Here is a 20,419-nt window from a genome sequence, read left to right on the forward strand (position 1 = left end):
CTAGTCAAAGCCAAAACACAACTGGAGCAAGAGTATATTGACTGCATTTGAGGGTATACAAGAGAAGTCTAATACACCCACACAGGTATGGATTCTTGATTTTAACAAAGGTAATTAATTCTGTTTATCTATTTTTAAATCCTTGTGTCAATACCATGCTCTCTTATTATATTTTTAGAATTATTCTTGACACCGGACAGAGTATGTCCTACCATTTTATTTTTTTCAAAATTGTCTTGGCTCTTCACACTTCTGCATAAATTTTAGAACTGGCTTCAGCAGTTCCATAAAAAAAAAAAAATAAAAAAAAAAAAATAAAAATAAAACCCTGCCGAAATTGCTTGGATGCAATGATCAATTTGGGAAGAATTGCCATCTTTACAATGTTTAACCTTCCAACCTATAAACATTGTATAGCCCTCTGTTTATTTTGGTCTCCCTTAACTCCTTTATAATTTTCTATGCAAAGATTCTGCATGTATTTCGTTAGACTTATTCCCAAGTATTCCATGCTTATTGATAGCAATGTAAATAATATGAGTTTAAAATTGTCCTTTTCTAATTGTTTTCTGCTGAGATAAAGAAATACACTTGATTTTTGTATATTGACCTGATATCTAGCCATTTTTTTAAACTCAGAGTTTATCTGTAGATTGTTGGATTTCTTGTGTATACTATCATGCATTTGTGAATATGAGTTTCATTTTCCAATACTTATTTCTTTTGTATCCTTATTGCACTTGCTAGGACCTGTAGTACAATGTTAAATATAAGTGGTGAGAGTGGACATCCTTGCCCTGGTCCTGATCTCAGGAGAGAAACATCTGATATTTCATCATTCAGTATATTAGCTTTGGCTTTGTTTTTTTTTTTTTTTTTTTTTTATAGATGTCATTCATCAGCTGGAAGAAGTTTCCTTCTATTCCAAATTTAATCAGGTTGTTCAACTAATAAATAAGGGATGAATTTTGCCAAGCGCTTTTCCACGTTCATTGACTTGATAATGTGTTGTTTTTTCTATTAATATACAGCATAGCATTGATTGATTTTCAGTGATCACAACAATTCTGTGCGCTGTAGTGAACTCCACTTATTCATGTGCATTATCCTTTTGAATTACCACTGAATTCAATTAGATAATATTTAGTTAAGTATTTTTGTTCATAAGAATACTGGTCTTTTAATATATTTTTTTCACGTTTTCGTACCAGTGTTACACTGGCCTTATAACAAGAATGTGTTGGCTGGGCGCGGTGGCTCCCACCCCTAATCCCAGCACTTTGGCAGGTCGAGGTGGGCGGATCACGAGGTCAAGAGATGGAGACCATCCTGGCCAACATGGTGAAACACCGTCTCTACTAAAAATACAAAAATTAGCTGGGCAATGTGGTACATGCCTGTAGTCCCAGCTACTCGGGAGGCTGAGGCAGGAGAATTGCTTGAACCCGGGAGGCGGAGGTTGCAGTGAGCCGAGATCCGCCACTACACTCCAGCCTGGGTGACAGAGCGAGACTCCATTTCATTCATAAATAAATAAATAAAACGTGTTCCTTCTTCCTGTATTTTCCATAAGAATTTATGTAAGACTGGTATCATTTATTTCATCAAATGTGTGATGAACTAATCAGTGAAACCACCTGGACTTGAAGTTTTCTTCATAGGAATGTTTTTGATAAATTAATGTCTGTGATAGATATAAAGCTATTCAAAATTTTTACTTAGTTTTGTATTTGTTTGGTAAGTTGCATTTTTCAGTGAATCTATCCATTTTTATTTAAATTGTCAAATCCATTGGCATAATATTCTGTATTTTTTTTTGATATATGTAGGATCTGCAGTGATGGCCCTTCTGTCATCGCTGATATTGCTAGTTTCTGCTATCTCCCTTTTTCTTTAGGCAGTCTTACCAATTTTGCTAGTATGTTTTTAAAAAATAAATTTTCAGTTTATTATTTTTCTCTTTACTATTTCATTAATTTGGATCTTATTTTTATTATATCCTTCTTCCCACTCACTTTGGATTATTTCCTCCTTTTACTGTTCCTAAAGGGAAGGCTGTAATCATTGATTCCGAACCTTTCAGCCTCTCTTAAGATAGGCATTCAAAGCTGCAAATTTCCCTCTAACTAATGCTTCAGTTGCATACTGTAGATGTTGGTGCTACATATTCGTAATCACTCATTTCCAAATATTTTATTTGCCTTATTTTTATTTTTCTCATAAGTTATTTAAAAGCGTATTGTTTAATTTCCAAATATTTAAGGACTTTCTAAATTGTATTGTGATTGACTCTCACTCCACCGTGGTCAGAAAATATACTTTGTAAAATCGCAATTCTTTGTGATTATTTACTGAGACTTGTTTTCTGGTCCTGCGTATGGCCTAACTTGGTAATTCTTCAATGTGTACTTATAAAAAGAATATCTTTTGCAGTTTGGAGCTGTAATCTCTAAATCTCATTTAAGTTAAGGTGGTTGATAAAATCACTCAAGTCTTCTATATCTTTATCGTCTTTTTTTCTTGGTATGGTTATTGTATCAATGACTTAGAGAGGAGTGCTAAATTCTTCAATTATGTTTATGAATTATTTCTTTACTTCCATCAGTTTTTGATTAATGTGTTTTTAAGCTGTTTTTAGGTATGAACACTTAGAATTGTCATACTTTCCTTTCATATTGGTCCTTGTACATTAGTGAAATCTCCCTATCTCTGAAAATTACTGTCTTGAAGACTCCTTTGGTATTAATATATATATATGTACTATAGCTTTTTTATGGTTTCTATATGGTTTTGCTGTGTCCGCACCCAAATCTCGTCTTGAATTGTAGTTCCCACAATTCCCACGTGTTGTGGAAAGGACCTGGTGGGAGGTAATTGAATCAAGGGGGCAATTACCTCCATACTGTTCTCATGATAGTGAGTTCTTACGAGATTTGATGGTTTTATAAGGGGCTTCCATCCCTTTCCTCTGCACTTCTCTCCTTGCTGCCACCATGTGAAGAGGACATATTTTCTTCCCCTCCTGCCATGATTGTAAGTTTCCTGAGGCCTCCTCAGTCTTGTGGAACTGTTAGTCAATTAGACCTCTTTCCTTTATAAATTACCCAGTCCCGGGTATGTCTTTATTAGCAGAGTGAGAATGGACTAATACAGTTTCCATGGCACATTATTTTCTATCCTTTTTTAAAATTCAATTTGTGTCTTTGTACTTAAAGTGATTCTCTTGCAGACTACATGTAGTTGGATATTGCTTTTTCATCTAATTTGATAATCTCTGCCTTTTCACTGGAATGTTCAGTCTATTTACATCTAACTACTGATGTGGTTGAATTCTCATTTTTGAAAAATGTTTCTCTCATTCAAGATTGGTCCATAGTTTTTTTGTGTGTGCTATTTTGTTAAGTTTGATATCAGTTTTATTCACCTTAAAAATAATATATTTCATTTTCTAAAATATTAGTTTTTTGAGGCAAATATAAACTGATATCCAAGCCTGATAGAGTCACTAAAAAAAGGATTATTGTCTTTGAGGTCTGATACTTTTTGTACACTATAACTGTTTCAACCTTTTCCTAAATACAGAAACTAGTATGTTTTTGTTTTCTTTTCCTCTACTGGAGTCAGTTTTATCCAACAATATTTTTTCCTAGGAAATTATTCATTTATATTTTCAAATTTATTTGTGCCAAATAGTGCAGATGCATGACTTTGATACATTCACATCTGTGCCTTCTCTCCTTCAACTACCCCCTCCTAGTCTCTTTTGATTAGATTAGCTTCTCAGCCCTTCAGCAGCCTCTTCCACAATTCACAGATGCCATTAGGGACTCATGTTTATGGGGATATTTTTCCTTCTAAATCCTAACCTCTTTGTTCTTCACTTTCTTGGAAATTCCTCAGTGCATAAACACAATCTTTTATTTGTCCAGATTTTCTAGTCCTCAGTAAGAGCATTGGTTTGAATTACACAGTCTAGCAGTACTCGATACAGAACCCAACATGTCTTTTTAAGATTACAAAAAAAGGGGGAGGGAGAATCTTCACAGAAATTTTGAGTGTAAAAAACAAACTCACTCTCCTCAGTGGATATTTCAAACATTTTGTAAATCCATAGTACTCTGTCTAACCTATAGAAGCCCCTTTATAAAATGGTTATTTGTATAGTGAAATTTTCTAGATTTGTTTTGGGGTTAATTTTTATTGCTCCTTTCCACCACCCCACCTACGAAAGTGAGATTGAGCATGGTTGATATGAATGTAATGCTGATTAAATTAACAGCAAATTGTATCTTTAACACGAGGAAAGTCTAGACTGGAGACACACATCTGTAAATCATCATCATGGAGCTGTCAGTAGAAGAGCTCACTAGGTTGTGTATTGACAGTGGAAATGACATTTCAGAGGCCAAAGGAATAAAAAAAGACTTGTGGACACACCAAAAGCCTGCACAGCAGTTTGGCTTACTCTTTGGATACAGACTCTGCTTTTTACCTCCCAGAAAATTTTGACCATAGGACAGGAGTCAGAGGATCTAGTCATTTCAACATATACACATACTTATACATTAGAATACAGAACTATATATACACACGTGTGCCTATATATATAGTATATACACACACGCATATATATACACTTACACATATACTTACATACACACATGCACATATATGTTGTGATCAGCATGTCTATTACAGGACTCCAAAGCCCAATTGGATCATTTAGATTCTCACATATTCTTTCAAGCAATGGTTGTGAATGTGTGTGGGAGTACACTACTGGAGTGGATGGCGTGAGAAGGATGTAATAATAACCAAACATAGGCACTAAGGAGGCTGGGAGTTGGGGAAAGAGGCAAAGTTAGCATCTAAACCTCAGGAAGCACAGGGTCTGGAAAATGATTCTGGATACAAGGCTCTCAGCAGCAAGAGTTAACCCATGAGTACACATAGGTAATTGGTTGGTATAAATAACATTTTACCACTTTTGAAATAATTCTCTTTCAGAGTAAAAAAATGCCATTTATTTTTTTCTTTTCCTACAATTCTTAGCAGTGTTCTCTTAATACAAAAATATGAAATGAATTAATCACTGCTTTAATAGAGGGAAACTTCTTGAATCCATATGCAATTGGACAAGTCATTAAATACCTATGGCTATGTACAAAACAAAGTTTAAATATTAGACTATTTCCCCCACCATCCCCACTATTTTATAATCGGTTTTTTTCAAACCTCTTCTCTTCTACCATAAGCCAATAAATTACAGCTCTGGAGGCTCTGTAAAACTTATCTTGGCTTTCTTTCCAATGATATCCTTATGCTGGATTGTATATTTATATACTGTTTTAAAATTTTTGTTAAAGGGTTTAAAAAATCCTAATAAATACCTAATAGGGCTTCTATAATATTACTAAGTCATGTCAACATCTAGCACAGTAAATATATTGCAAGAAGGTAACAAATGTAAAAATCACCAGTGACACTGAACTTTATATTTAATAATTACAGTCAGAATGTTTTGATAGATTTTATTCACACAAATTTTTAAAATCATGAACAAAGCCATTAATTCTGAATTCAAATGAGAAGTCAAAAATATTTTAATTTAAATTAAGGCACTACATAACACATTTCTTTAAAGCACACTCATGTTATTTTATTTACACACTATTTTAAGAATTGACAATAAATACACATTTTCCATCTCCTCCTTGTCCTTCATTTATAACTTTACATGTTAACAAGGAAGTAAAACCCTCCAAATAAAAGGAATTAAATGCAATCATCCATAAAGCTTATCAGATACGGGCACAAGAAGGAGACACCCAAGAACAATGTAAAAACATTTTAATCCTTTAATGTTCCAAGAATTCTATAAATTCTTAAGCCAAACCTAATGGAATAATAATACAAAACCTATAGACAAACATTGAAAGTTTTTTTCTATTGCTATTTTCTATTGCTATTCTATTTTTTCTATTGCTATTGCTATTTATAAGAACTGCATATAAATAACAGCAGCAGAACTGTCCCTATGTTATACATGAATGTACTTATTCTGAATTCACTGACTGAATTAAAAACACTTAATCAAAACCTTTCCTATTGCCTTGGGGTATTGTTTTCATAAACAATTAAATGTTTCCTGGAGCCAAATACTTTCTACTACCCAGAAAATAGAGCAGTATATTAGTTATTTAACAAAATACACACCAAAACCTTAATGTAAAAGGCTAGTTTTACTATAAGATTTTCTCAGTGTACTAAAGGAGTCAATGGCTTTAACAGTGATAATTTTTTTAAAGATACAAATGAATCAACACATAGTTCAATATATATGTTTTATTAAATAAAAACTATTCTTCTTGTCCCATCAACATATACTTTTTAAATTTTTGCTTAATTTACAAGTCAAGTTAATATTTTGAGAATGCAAGGAAAGACAAATACGTAAATGTCTTGTTGAAAGGGTTAAGATACTGACAGGACATCCCTTCCTATTCCATCCTATATAAAATCCACTCATGAGTTGGATGCCAAGTATAGATTTCTGAAACTCAAAACCACCAATCACGCTAATGCAATCATTAAAACTCACACCATTGCAAGGACCAAGTATAAAATATTCTGCTACCATTTTAGATACTTCAAAAACATCTACTTCTTTAAATGAAAAGCTTTAAATGTGTCAATGGTATTCGCTTTTTAATGGAAATTAAAGTAGAACTTTTCTATTATTCTGTTTAGATCAACTGTTAATATTAACCTTTAGGATTACTGTTTTATGTGAAAAAAATTGGAAATTTTTTTAAAGCAAAATTAGTACTATTGGTTTTTATTTCATTCATTTTCCTGTTCTTAATACAGTCAATTTATGACCAACAGCATGGATTATTTATACACGGTTTGAAAATGCCTCTCAACAACCCCAAATACAACCAGCAGCAAATACCAGACTCAAGAAATTAGCAGTGACTCAATAGGATGCATTGTATGTTTGATGACTGGCACCACTGTTCTTCTTTTCCATCATAGATAATCAACATTTAACTGGGCTGCATATTTATTACACTTTTATATTTGTAAAACAGTTACCAAGTTTATTTTATATTGTCAAAACTTTACAGATCATACTATTAACTGCTTATCTCATGTACTGATGAATGGTTCTTGAGCCCAATTCTTCCCCTATTAAATATAATCTAGTCTGTACAACCTAGTTTCTTCATATTAATTTTGATTACTAGAAGGTACCAGCTAGCAAAAGCAGGATGACAGTTCTTCACAATAAACCCTTGGCTCTGAACAAACGTTAAACAGAGGGATTATTTCTGTGATGCAAATACTGGAGAAAAAAGTGGAGGTAGCACTAAGGCTATTCTGCCACTTAACATATGAATGGTGTGAAAGACCAAAAGATACTAAATTCTGTTCAAAATTTCTTAACTATTCTATAGCCTAAAACGTAAGATAAATATAAAAATCTCCATTCCTCATTCTGTCCCAGTCAACTTGAGATTTGTATTTGGGTCATAAATTTTTCTGCAGCATTTGGATACCTCAGGTTACAACAAACATGAGAGAGTTAAAAGATGAAAGTTAATGAAATTAAGTTATGATTTTTAACTTGTGAGTTAGGAGAAAGTAAACAAATATGAAGTGCAAAAATAACCTTTCCTGAGATCTGTGTGTTTCAGGAATGTGGAAGCCTGGCCACAGTCCGTCTCTGACCTCCTTCTATAGTAAGTCACATAATGTCCACACAACTACACACAAACACACTTGCACAGGCACACGCAAACAACCAAGTAATTTACATAAAGGCATAAAGCATAGATAGAGAGAAAAGCACTTGTCTCTCTTTTCTTCTGAATTTCTTATTAACAAAAATCTTCAAGATATAACCTTTAAGACTAACAGCTTAAGACGTAATGGTGACAACTCAGGCTTTTATCAAATGGTCTCAATTGTTTTTTTTAAATAGGTTTCCTTAAAATATTTCTTCATTTGCTATATCTTTTTTGTCTGCTCCAACTTTATTAACCAACACAGAGCATTTCCTACCTCAAGAGGGTACTTGAAATACAAACTAAAGGTAAATATAAAAATATAGGAAACTTTTCCTCCCTAATATACAAAATTCACAAATTGCATAAAGATTTATATTGTTTTCTTTACAAATATATAAATTTATTAGAAAAACATGCCTACTAGATTTTGGTATATTTTCATTTAAAGATGTATCACATCTTCATTGCAAAATAAAAGCAGAGGAAGTCTTTTTCTCAAGCCATTTTTAGTATTTCTAGTTAGGGTTGATGTTACCTAATGATTTCCTACTAGAAGATGTGACCTAATGATTTACTAACAATGTTACTATGGTCAGGGTTATCTTATGAGCAAATGCACCAAAACAAAACACAAGGAAAACAATAGAATGATTTTAACATGCTTAGTCTAAGTTCTTTGTCTTTCAAAGTATTCTTTTTCATAGTTACAACACTATTCTCTGGATGTATTCTTAGTTTTGTGATTAATCAAAGACACTTTGTATAAGCCCTAACACTTGTCACCCAATTAAAGGATCATCATCATCTTCTTGTAGCTGAAGTCGAGAAAATGGACGAGGTACAGAAAGTCTATTCTGCATGATTATTATGAGGCATGTCAGTGTGGTTAACACCAAGAGTGAACCGATAACAATCGCGATGGCTTCTGGGAGATTAATGCACCACTGGTCAACTAACAAGCACTTAGTATGACCAAAAGTCCCATTATTGGGATGCGGTTTTAATCCCAGGATGTGGCACATCATTGGATAAATATCCACAATGTTAATTGTGCTATGCTTGTAGCCTTTGTGAAATGCAGGTCCGTGGGCAGCTAGAAATGGATGCATACTAGGCAAAGAATTATCATAACCATGGTCACCTACTGAAAAAGAACAAAACAACATCAGTAAATAAGATCAGACTTTTTAGGAAAAAATAACTTGTTTCTAGTATATACACATATACACATTCAATTCTTTCAGAAAGGGACCAGAAATAAAAATTTCTATTTCTTCAGCTCAGCTATGTTCCCTATTTCCCTCTCTCTTTCTCAAATACACAAACACAAACACACACACATGCCCCTTTTCCCAATTGGTCATACCCTCAGACTTTACCACCACTTCTCAACCTGATGTACTTATCTTTCAGCCCTACTACCACTTACTTCACCTGGCAATCTCAGCACTGTTTGCAAAAGCTCGCTGCAAACAGTACTAGTTATAAAGACAGTGGTCAGGCTGAGGGTTCTGTGTAACTGGGAAGAGCAGAAGTGAGTAACGCCGGCAAATGGAGAAAAAGAAAATCTGCAGCCTAACCTATCTCAATTGTTACAGGAAGGATCTTGCATTGAATGTGTTGTCTAATCTGGTGACTCCATCCCAGTAAAAGTTAGACTTAAAGAAAAGCATATGATAGTCCCTAATACAACTCCAATAATAAATTCTCAATTTTTAGCTTTAACAAATGTTGCCATTTAATGTACACCAGCTGTATTTAATAAGCTCCCACTTTCATATTACATACAGGTGACTGAGTGATGAGTATATTGATATTTGTTATATTATTCTTTGGTGGTATGTTTGAAATATTATAAAAATAAAAAATATGACAAAAAGCAGAATATATAGAAAGATTTCAATATTAAAACATACACACACACACACACACACACACATATATATATGAAAAAAGACTGGATGGGGGAAATGCCCACAATTAACATTTGCCTATAAATCTGTACTGAGGGATTATGGATAGTTTTTGTTCTCTTTCCTATGCTTTTCTATACTTGCAGTTTTCAACAACGAATATGCAACATAACATTGATGTAAATAATATACAAACTTCATTGACCCTGAGTCTATCCTATGCTTGCCTGATACTTCTAAATTGCTATATATCAGAGAACTGCAAACTACAGCCCATAGCGAAGGTCAGCCCTCCATCCTTTTTGTAACCAGAGTTTCACTGAAACACACCACTTCAATTTGTTTACAGGTTGTCTATGGCTGCTTTCACACAATAAAGGCAGAGTTGAGTAGCTGAGACAGAGACCAGCTGGCCCACAAAGCCTAAAGTACTTTCTATCTGGCCCTTTACTAAAAAAGTTTGCTGACCCCTACTATAGGCCACAAAATTAGATTTTAAAAAAAGCATTTGAATTGAATATGAAATATGGATAAATAAGCTTCAGTTTGAGGCAAGAACTGTAACTCTCCCCTATACATTTTCTCTCCTATACATTTTTAAGGAGAGATTTTGATGTATCTGTTTTGTTCACTTGGTGGATTTTTTTGTCTGGTTACTTTCTGCTTCTTGCCCAGTGTTCTAAATAGCTGTAGCATTCAGGTAAATGATTTTGTCACTGGGGAAGACTTAGGGTTACTCAGACAAATTTTTTTTAACACACACAAGAACAAGGATTAGCTAATCTCTCCCCTTTTACTGTCTCTTTACTTCTCTCTTTTATTTTGTATAAATCAAGAGAATGAATCTTGAAAATTACTGACAGTAATTGCAGTTTTGGAAAGAAAGTAGGACTATGCCTTCACTCTTAAATCTACTTTCTAATTTAAAGGTGAAATTGTGATTACTGTAAATTGCTATGAAATGAAAACCTGGGAATTATCTTGTTGAAAATTGAACTAATTCTTCTGTGTGAACTTCTTTAAATCGAAGTACCCGCTTAACACAACAGTATCACAAGGCATGATTTGTTCCTACGATACAACAGAAATATCTCAACTAAATACTTACATTTTTGTGATGATTCATTTAGCACAATTGTCCAGCCTTCATTTGCAACCAAAATAATGGGCTGAATCCGATCATTATGTTGGTAATAGAATCTGTTAGGAATGTCTTCTTTGAGATAAACATTCATATAAGAGCTACAGTTTTTCAGTTTGTTGTAAACCTCTGTTCTATCTGAGAAAAAAAGGAAACAGCAAAGGAAACAAATTATGATTGATAAGGAAAAAATATGTCTACCTAGAATTACTGGAAGTAAATTATAGATAACGTCATCTATTAAATCACTTCTTAAAAAAACAGAACAATAATAATATGACAGTGTTGGGGACTGATACACACAAACACATACCTTTCTCAAACATTAACAAATCTGTTTCACTTTGTGGATTACCATGGTGGACTTTTATAGAAAGGGGACATTTTTCAGGTGTATCTTCCTAAGTAAACATAAACTAATTACATGTTACTACTAACTACTAATTCTGTGATCAGTAGAAGAAAGGTACCTCACACTATCACCACTAAACATCACACACTAAAATCTAAGATGTTGAAGGATAAAAATTTCCTTTTTCCATTAGTGCAAATAATCAGATATATCAAAAGCAAAGAAATACTCACTTTGAAACTAAACCATAACCCATATAAGTAAACCATAAGCCAACTGCTCTAAACTTGTAAATAAGAGGAATAAAACATATAATCCCACTCTGAGTATATGGTTCTAAACTACAAAAAGCCAGAGCTTCATTCTTTTATACAACCCACCCCCCCCCCAATCAATTGCCCCATTCAAATAATAGTATCCCTCAGCTGAATGTTTACTTACTTATTTTGGGAAGTATTGCAGCAACAGGGCTCAAATCTATAAGAGTGTAGTATGAATGATCGATGCAGACATCCAAGTTTATCAGTCTATCCTGAGAACACTGGGTCATCCCATGATCACTTGTAATGATCACATTAAGATTTTCCCACAGCCCTAACATCTTGAGTTTTTGGACTAAGTCACCGATAAGATCATCTATTTTTTTCAACACTCTGCTCATGTTTTCTTTATCTTCAGGTCCATACTTGTGGCCACTTGCATCTGGTTCTTCCCAATAGAGTGTTGCAAAGGTGACTGGTGGGTTCGAATTGTTTAGCCACATAGTAATATTATTTAGTCTTTCCTCAAATGACACTGAGGAGTTGTAATTCATAAAATAGGAAGAGGTGGTATTGTGAATGGGTACATCAGTACCAGGCCACATAGCAGCAGCACTTGATCTGTTTTCCTGAAGCTGATTGGTCACCCAAATAGGTACGGCCTCATTCCACCAAAAAGGATCCTTGTCATTAGAGTCAGAAAAATGTTTCTTTGTGACTGCATCATACATGGAATTAGCCACAATGCCATGGCTTTCTTCATACAAGCCTGTCACAATACTGTAGTGGTTTGGAAATGTTTTTGTGATAAAAACATTTTTAACATGCTCTACCAAGACACCTTCTTTGATAAAATTCTGGAGATGAGGAAATTCATAGTTCTTCAGATAATCAGCTCTGAATCCATCAAAGGATACTAGTAGTAATTTAGGTGGCAAACTAGAGGAAGAGTCACTTCTACAACCAGTAATAAGTCCAGAAAACAAAAATATTACTAATAACTTCATAATGAACACGTTGAAAGACAGCAATCAGGGTTCCTAAAATGTAAAAACATAATTCATAAGTAGCAATGCTATTTCATTTGGGTTAAGTTTTAGAATTTTAGCCCACAGGAGGAGAGAACCAATATTTATATGCCAGCTTTACCTATATTAACTTAAATAATGCCATTTATTTAAAAATAAAGCTAAACTTGGAAAAAATAAAAATTGTCTTGTCCAGTTTCCTGTTTATATATATGCCCTATATCCTTTATAGGGACCTTTTTATATACCACATCAATACTCCTCCTAGGCTGTCATGCGCATTTGCTGCATTAGAAATTCCTCTAAAGGCTTAATAAAAATAGATGCAGACACTAAAATGATTCTTTTATATAACATAAAGTTAATGCCAAGCTTTCAGAGGCTCCAGAGATGATGATTACTTTTCCGGTTTAATAAATTGTACTTTATAGTTTCTTTAACCCACAGAAATAATTGGTGGAAATTCTACCATATTGGCTTATTACCAGTTCTTGTGGAAAACATTGCTATAAAAAAAGGGGGGATAAGAAATAAATGTTATTGAGAAAAAAGCCCCCCATCAGTCTGTACGTGTCCCAATAGTCACATGAAGTTGATTAACAAACATACAAAGCCTACAGGGACATGGATGCTCCAGTAACTTATGAGGAAATCCAATAGCTATTGAAATGAATTTTATTACCACATCCCTCTTAAACTTTCTTTTTGCAATCAACAACTATTTTCACTAATAGTTTCCCTAGGCTTAAAGCTATCTCTGATTCTTTGTTCTTTTTTTAAAAGCAATTCACTGATGACAAAAACAGCTTTTCCCTAATAAATCTCCCTGCCTTCAGTCTCTATCTTCTTTGGCCTCTAAGAAAATAGGACATGTGATTTAGGCAGAATGATTCATTTTAGATGGACAGGATGCCTCTTCCATTGTAACAGGAGAGACGGAGCAAAGGTAGGGGAGTTGACAGGTTTGAGGGCTGGAGATGAAGAGAGTTGCCAGGGGTAGGGTCAATTATTGAGAGGGAGTAGAGTGGTAAAAGGTTCAGAGGTTTGAGGAACAGAAAAAATATCTGAAATAGTTAATGTGGAGGATGGGAGAAAGTGTGAGGAAACAGTAGAACTGGAGTCAATGTTGACAGCTGTCATGAATTTTCATAGTGACACGGTTGACTGGTTTTCTCTAGCAACTCAGTAAACCTGGCACAGGCATGAACAAAACAGGCAGCTGATCCTCCCTGGATTTGAGATTCTGCCGGAAACTGAAGGAAGACAAAGGAAGTTGAAGATGCTAACTAAAGAGCAGCTGAAATTTGGGCTGCAGCATCTAAGCTGAAACTGACAGATGTGAGAAGCAGAGAAGTTTTTCAACTAGAGGTTCTGGTGAAGTCAAAGAACTAATTAAGATTAGTTAAGAGTAACTTTCAGTGAAAGTTACAAAGATCTGGGATTGCAGTTATAATGCAACAAGTGAATGCATTATTTCAGATTAAGAAGATCCTGAACATGGCAATGGGTATGCATGTTGAGGTCCCAGGTATGAAGAGCAGCAAGTTAACTAATATGATTATGAAGTTCAGGAGTCATGTATTGTGTATTCTCTCAAGTAGACTGGAAATACTTTCTCTCTTTCTTTCAAACATGCCACCTGGAGGATCTGTGTACTTGTGGTCAAATACTTACTGACAGAGGCTGTGATCCTCTTAAAAACTGACTTAAAATTAGAAAGACCAAAGGCACAGAATCTGATTTATGAGGATCTTGGGGTCTAGAAAATCTCTACTGTTTCAATCTGAGACAGGTTGCCTTCTGACTATGGTGCATGGAACATTTGTTCCTGGTGCTCCCCAATAACCAAAAACAATGCAGAGTAACAAAACCACCTCTCCAAAGGACAGAGTAACAAACCTAATAAGGGGTAGAGGAGGCATATGGGTATTTCCACAGACACAGCTCTAGTCATATCTCAGCAATTTCAGCTATCAAGAAACTAGACAATGGTACTTCCCCTTTCATTCAGTATTTTATGCCCCCAACACAATGTTTATGTGTGACTTAACTCCTCCCTCATAGAGTTTTAACTGGGTTCAATCAGATGACAATGTCATGTGGGTTGCTACAATTTTAGAACTTGTGTCAAGGGCATGCAGGTCTCCATGAAAGCTTGGATTGAGTAGATTCCCTGGTTTCTCTGAGTATAGTTCCCCATATCCAAATATTTCTTTCCAACAACAGAGACTTTTAAAACAGCAAATAGGTGGCACAGTATCTTCTCACAGGGAAAACATACTCATAAATTTACTTTTTGAAAAACACTATTTACTTCTCTGGCTCTTTCCCTGTGTAACTATTTTATATTCCCAACCAGTCCTATCCCATCGCACAGCTGTTCTGCTGCCAAATCCAATCTGATATGTGTCAGATGGAATGCATTCTCTATACCTCCACATCTTTTCCCCCTTCCTTAGTTCCCAATCCTTTAAAATAGCTTCACCATTCTCTCAGTCACAAAGAGATCCCCTGAGTATATGATCAGTTGCCAGTCTAGTCAATTCTATCTTCACATCATCTAATACAGCACATCAGACATAAGAATCACTGAAGGAAGCTTGTTAAAAGTGCAGCTGTCAAGTCACTATAACTAGGAGATTCTGATTCAGTCAGCCCACAGTAGAGGCCAGAAACCTGCATTTGAAACAAACATTTTTAACAGCTACCCACTCATCCATCTCTACTACTGCTATATTTCTTTAGACCTCAATATCTCTTGTCCAGAGCACTTTTGTCTCTTAATTCACCTTTCTACCTCAACCACCTTCCACTTTCTCACCTCACATCTACTGCCAACTCAGTTTCCCTGGGCACAGCTCTGTTCATGTTCCCTTAATTAAAAATACATTCAAAAGATCCCCCTGCCTATACAAAAAGCCCAAATGCCTAAGTGTCACATTCAAGTCCCTCCAATATCCAGACCCAACTTGCATGCAAATTACTGTGAAATAAATACAGAAATAACTGCCAACTTGAATTTCCATTCACCATATTTCATTGTCACGATCTTTCTGAAATGTATTACAACATGTAAAGTATAATCATCATTCATCTTGGTGGTCTATAATAGCTCTTCAGTATTAGTTTGCATTTCCAGAATATCCTAAAATTAGTTCCTACCTATGAAGGCTGGCTCAGCAGACACCTGGGTCATTTTGTAAAAAATCATTCAACAAATATCTACTATCACTAATTCCATAACACAAAAGTATATGTATGTGCCATGTATTAGGGAACAAAGAACTTATACTTTTCAAATATATAACAATCAAAGCAGGGGCATAAATAACAAAAATAATAAATCAGGCTGTCATCTGGAAAAAGAAAGACAGGCTTTACACTTTAATCAATTTTGTTCTACAACACCAAATAACAGAATAGACTTAAATCAGCAAATAGGTGGCACAGTATCTTCTCACAGGGAAAAATACTCATAAATTTATGAGTACGTATTTGTAACAGTGTGTTTGAGATTCATACACCATAATGTATTATTTTTAACGCTAAGCTGTTAGAGAAATTACTAAAAATGGAATATTGTAGTATGTCTAAAAATTTCCCAGTAGATTTACCTCTAAGAGCAGAGGGGTGCCAAGACAATTCAACAAATGGTACAGGGACAACTGGATATCCACATGCAAAAGAACAAATTGGAGCCCTGCCTCATACCATACACAAAAACTCATTCAAAGTAGATCACAGACCTTGGTTAAGAGCTAAAACTGTAAAACTCTTAAAAGAAAATGTAGGAGTAAATGTAGGAGTAACTTTTTGTAACCCTGGGTTCTTAGATACCACACCAAGAGCACAAGTGACCAAAAAAGAGAAATGAACTGGACTTCAAAATTAAAAAGTCTCGTGCTTTAAACGATACCATCAAGAAAGTGAAAAGGCAACACAGAGAATGGAAGAAAATATTTGCAAATTATATATCTGAAGAGATTTGTATCTAGACTATACAAAGAATTGCTACAACTCAATAATAAAAAGTCGGATAATCTAATTAAAAAATGAGCATGATCTGAAAAAGATATTTCTCATATCTTTTATCAACAAATTAGCACATGAAAAGATGCTCAACAGCATTAGTCATCAGAGAAATGCAATCAAACCCACAATAAGATACCACTTCACACCCAGAAGGATGAGTAAATAAAAGAGATAACAAGTGTTGATAGAGAAAATGAAACTGTTATAAACTGCTACAGGAAATGTAAAATGGTACAGCCACTTTGGAAAATATTCTGGCAGTCTTCAAAGGGTTAAATATAGGACTACCATATAACCCAGCAATTCTACTATTAGGCATGTGCCCAAGAGAAATGAAAACATATGTCCACGCAAAAACTTATACACAAATGTTCACAGCAGCATTATTTGTAAGACTCAAGAAGTAGAAACATCTCAACGTGCACTAACTTATGAATGGATAAATAAAATGTGATATATCCATATAATAAAATATTATTTGACAAAAAAAGGAAGGAAGTGCTAACACATTTTACAACCTGGATAAATATGCTAAATGTAAGAACGCAGTCACAAAAAATCACTTACTGTATGATTCCATTTAGATAAAATGTCTAGAATCAGCAAATCTACAGAGACTAAAAGTAACTATAGTAGCTATCTAGGGCTAGGGGTTGGGGGGAAAATGGGTAGTAAATGCCAGTAGGTATAAAGTTTATTTTGGGGGCTATGAAAATGTTTTCAAATTGATTGTGATGACAGTTGCACAATTCCATAAAGCTGTACTCTTTAAATGAGTGACTTGAATGGTGTGTGATTTATATCTCAATAAAACTGTTATTTTTTTAAAAAGAGCAGAGGGAAGTGAAATTGTAATCTTAAATGTTCCGCCACAAAACAGGAAACATCTTTCATCTCATTTTACCTCAAAAAAAAGTGAATTTTATACTCCGTAATACAGACTTGAGTGTTTTAATGTGAAAGCTTTATACCACTTCCCATGTGCAAAACAGACCAAAAACCTGTGTCCATCCTCCCCTACGAAATATTAATCAAAATGCTTCTTCCTCAAATCTTGAGTTAAAAGGATGCTCCAGGAACACATGCTGTTAATCCTGTGGCTCAGTAATCCCTCAGCACACTGCTGGCATCCAAGCGTCGCAGTCCTTGTTCTCAGGATTAGGATTATAGACAAAGTGCAAAGACTATAGACTGAAGTCAGAAGGGTCCCAGAACCTGAGCTCACAACTAGTAGATGGGTGATCTTGGGTAGATCTAACTTTTCCTGGCTTCCGTTTCCTTGTGTGTAAAATGGGGATGTGTAAAGGTTACAGAATAGGCCCTCAAAATTAGTTTCCCTTTATCATTCTAGTTACAAAGCTGTTGGGGGGGGAACCAAGTCTGTACTATGACAGGCAGAATATTATTGTGAAACTATAAAATACAGAAGGAAAAATTTAGTCTCATCTCCTCGCATATGATAACCTTTCATATGACTTTGTATATGATGAAGCTAAAGTCCAGTGATTGGCTGGGCTCAGAAAGCAATCAGTTGCTTTACTATGTTCTTACTAATTTCATGTCCTCAATAGCAAGTTAACAAATCTGGTAATAATCTCCAAACTAGTAACAGAACTCTTCTTTTATTAGCAGTGCTGGATCCATGTCTACCACATTCTGTCTCATTCTAACAGGGAGTGTTAAGCTACAGACAAACCAACAATGAGAAGTTCTCAAGCAGTTTCCAAGGAATGAAAATAAAGTTTGCAGGGAATGAAACTGTTATATTACAAAATATTGAAAGAAATTCTGTAATTTTTCACACCCAAAAGATGTTAAAGAGAAGAAAAAGAGCGGACCTCTCTGAACTGCAACCAAATATCCCCAAAACAACTGGAAGAATGAGTTAGTCTTCAATTCAGGGAACAAACTACCTTCTAACTTCTCTGGGAAGACGTTCTTGCATGGATGGAATGCAGTCCACTCTCACTGGGGCATTCTTAGTCCATGTGAAGCCAAGAGAGGATAAACCGTTACAGGATATGGTGAAAGATATTTGTCATCATTAGCATGCCATCTGCTCTGTAATACAATGAAACTCTTATACACCTTTAAAAACTTTATGTCTATAAATAAGGCCGTTACTTTTAGATTATTATCAGTTGCTTTCTTATAGTCTAAGGAAAAACATATACTCCCTAAAAATTCCTTGGTCTTAAAGATCGTAGGATTCTAAATTATTCTCCAATCCTGTAAAATACACAGAAATTTCTAGCATACGCAAAATTTTCTAGCATCTTCAAAACACACGTATCTTACTTTCTACATAGTAAAATACCTCCCTTCATTACGCCTTGTCGTTTCATCAAAATTTATTCCATATTATATCCTGTAACTAATCTAAGTGGAGGTGGGGGGAAGATGTACAAGTGCTGCAGGCCTCTTAATTTCCTTAAAATAGCTTGAAACAACCTCTGGGTGGGGGGGGGGAGGGAGGCCGGGGGAAGAAGAAATAAAAGATCTTAATACTGAAACCAGCAGCTGATATTTCACAGTAGTTGGCAAATCTTCCCTTCAGACTTGGGTCCACCAGATTGTCTGATTAAGCAAAGCCCTTCTGGAATCAGATCTGGTGTAAAGCTGAATCCGCCTGTCACTAGCTGTACAATCTTGGTTGGACGCGTCCCTTCACTTCTCTGAGCCTGACTTTCGTCATCTGTAAAATGGGAATGCTATGATCTCATAGGGTGGTTGTGACAAGAAAAGGAAGCATTGTTTTTAAGTCCTTACGTGCTTTTAATCCAGCCCTTTAAAAAGGCACTTAAATGTACCTTTTATTGTTTGGTTGGCTTGTTTTCTAGGAAATTAGTTCTTAAATATATCTATAATTAACATAAACTCTAATCTAATATTCCCCAGACAGACGGATGTCGATGCCATGGGTGGTTCTCCTTCAAAACCAAAAGCTTGGCGACCCCTCCCCAGCTCGCCTCATTTTCACCCCAGACCCACTTTAGGTTCCTCCACTACCGTTCAGCTGACTTCCCTCCCTTCACACTTACCACCACAGGTTTCCTTCTCCAGTTCCACAACCACCTGCTAAATTTTCTTTCCTCTTCCCTTACTGGCCTCCGCCTCGGCCCGCCACCTCCCTGGCTCTTTCAGTCTCTTCGTGGACGTCCCCACCGCGCCCCAGGGGACGTGCGTGTAGTGGGGGAGAATGGGTCAGAGGGTATCGTCTCACCATCTCTATTTTCAAAGCCCCTCGTGGACTGGGGAGGGGGTGACATTGCCCCACAGAACGCTGAGCGCGCGAGGCGCGTACTCACCAGCCGCCGCCGCCGCTTCTTTCCAACGCGCGGAACTCAGCGCTCGCGGCACCTGGCACTCGTGGGAAGTTGCGGGGAAGGGGGACCTGAAGGAAGAGGGGCGAGGCCGAGCTCTTCCTGAGGCGCCTGCGCAGTGGCGGGCACCGCGCCGCGGGGCACAGCCCCAACCTCCCTATCTGCGCCGCTCGCGGCGCTCCGAATGTGCGCAGCTGCCAGGCGAGCGCCTACGGCACCAGCTCGGGACTGGCTGGGACAGGGCAGCAGAGTCTGAAACACGTCCTTGGATTGGATGATAGAGCCTGAGTTGAATGTAACTTTCTTTCCGATTGGTTAGACAGGTTCTTGGGGGGGTCGAATTGGACCTAAGAGTAGAGAGGTTCATTCCACTCTCCCACCACGCCCTTTTCTTATCATCCTAGATCTGGATGCCTTTCAGGGAACCTGAAAACCAGCGAGTCCGGGAAAGGCCTCTGGCAATTCCCAAGCCGATGGCCTTCTGCCACTTAATGTGCACCTGGCAGCTTAGGTGACCGCGGAGAAAGCAACATTGGCTGCACCAACGTCCGGCACAAGTCTAGAGAGGCTTCAGCCA

The 20,419-nt window shown here is 36.0% G+C and overlaps 1 protein-coding gene across 1 annotated transcript; it reads right to left on the reverse strand.

Moving 5' to 3' along the window:
• Positions 1 to 6,330: 6,330 nt before the first annotated feature.
• ENPP4 (ectonucleotide pyrophosphatase/phosphodiesterase 4 (putative)) lies at positions 6,331 to 20,078 on the reverse strand. The gene is made up of 4 exons (XM_011960299.1): positions 19,828 to 20,078; positions 11,641 to 12,499; positions 10,815 to 10,985; positions 6,331 to 8,937 (listed from the first exon to the last, which is right to left on the reverse strand). The coding sequence occupies exons 2-4, from the start codon at positions 12,464 to 12,466 to the stop codon at positions 8,573 to 8,575; spliced, it is 1,362 nt and encodes a 453-aa protein (XP_011815689.1). The 5' UTR covers positions 12,467 to 12,499; positions 19,828 to 20,078; the 3' UTR covers positions 6,331 to 8,572.
• Between the last annotated feature and the right edge of the window lie 341 nt (positions 20,079 to 20,419).

The sequence above is a fragment of the Colobus angolensis genome, unplaced genomic scaffold (assembly GCF_000951035.1).
Source record: "Colobus angolensis palliatus isolate OR3802 unplaced genomic scaffold, Cang.pa_1.0 Scaffold51, whole genome shotgun sequence".
In the NCBI taxonomy this organism is placed as follows: Eukaryota; Metazoa; Chordata; class Mammalia; order Primates; family Cercopithecidae; genus Colobus; species Colobus angolensis.

Coding starts and splice junctions, on each gene's coding strand:
- ENPP4 (XM_011960299.1), bottom strand. CDS start 12,466: ATGAAGTTATTAGTAATATTTTTGTTTTCTGGACTTATTACTGGTTGT. Junction 10,986..11,640: donor TGCAATACTTCCCAAAATAA/GTAAGTAAACAT, acceptor TTTTTTTCTCAG/ATAGAACAGAGGTTTACAAC. Junction 8,938..10,814: donor AAATGAATCATCACAAAAAT/GTAAGTATTTAG, acceptor GTTCTTTTTCAG/TAGGTGACCATGGTTATGAT.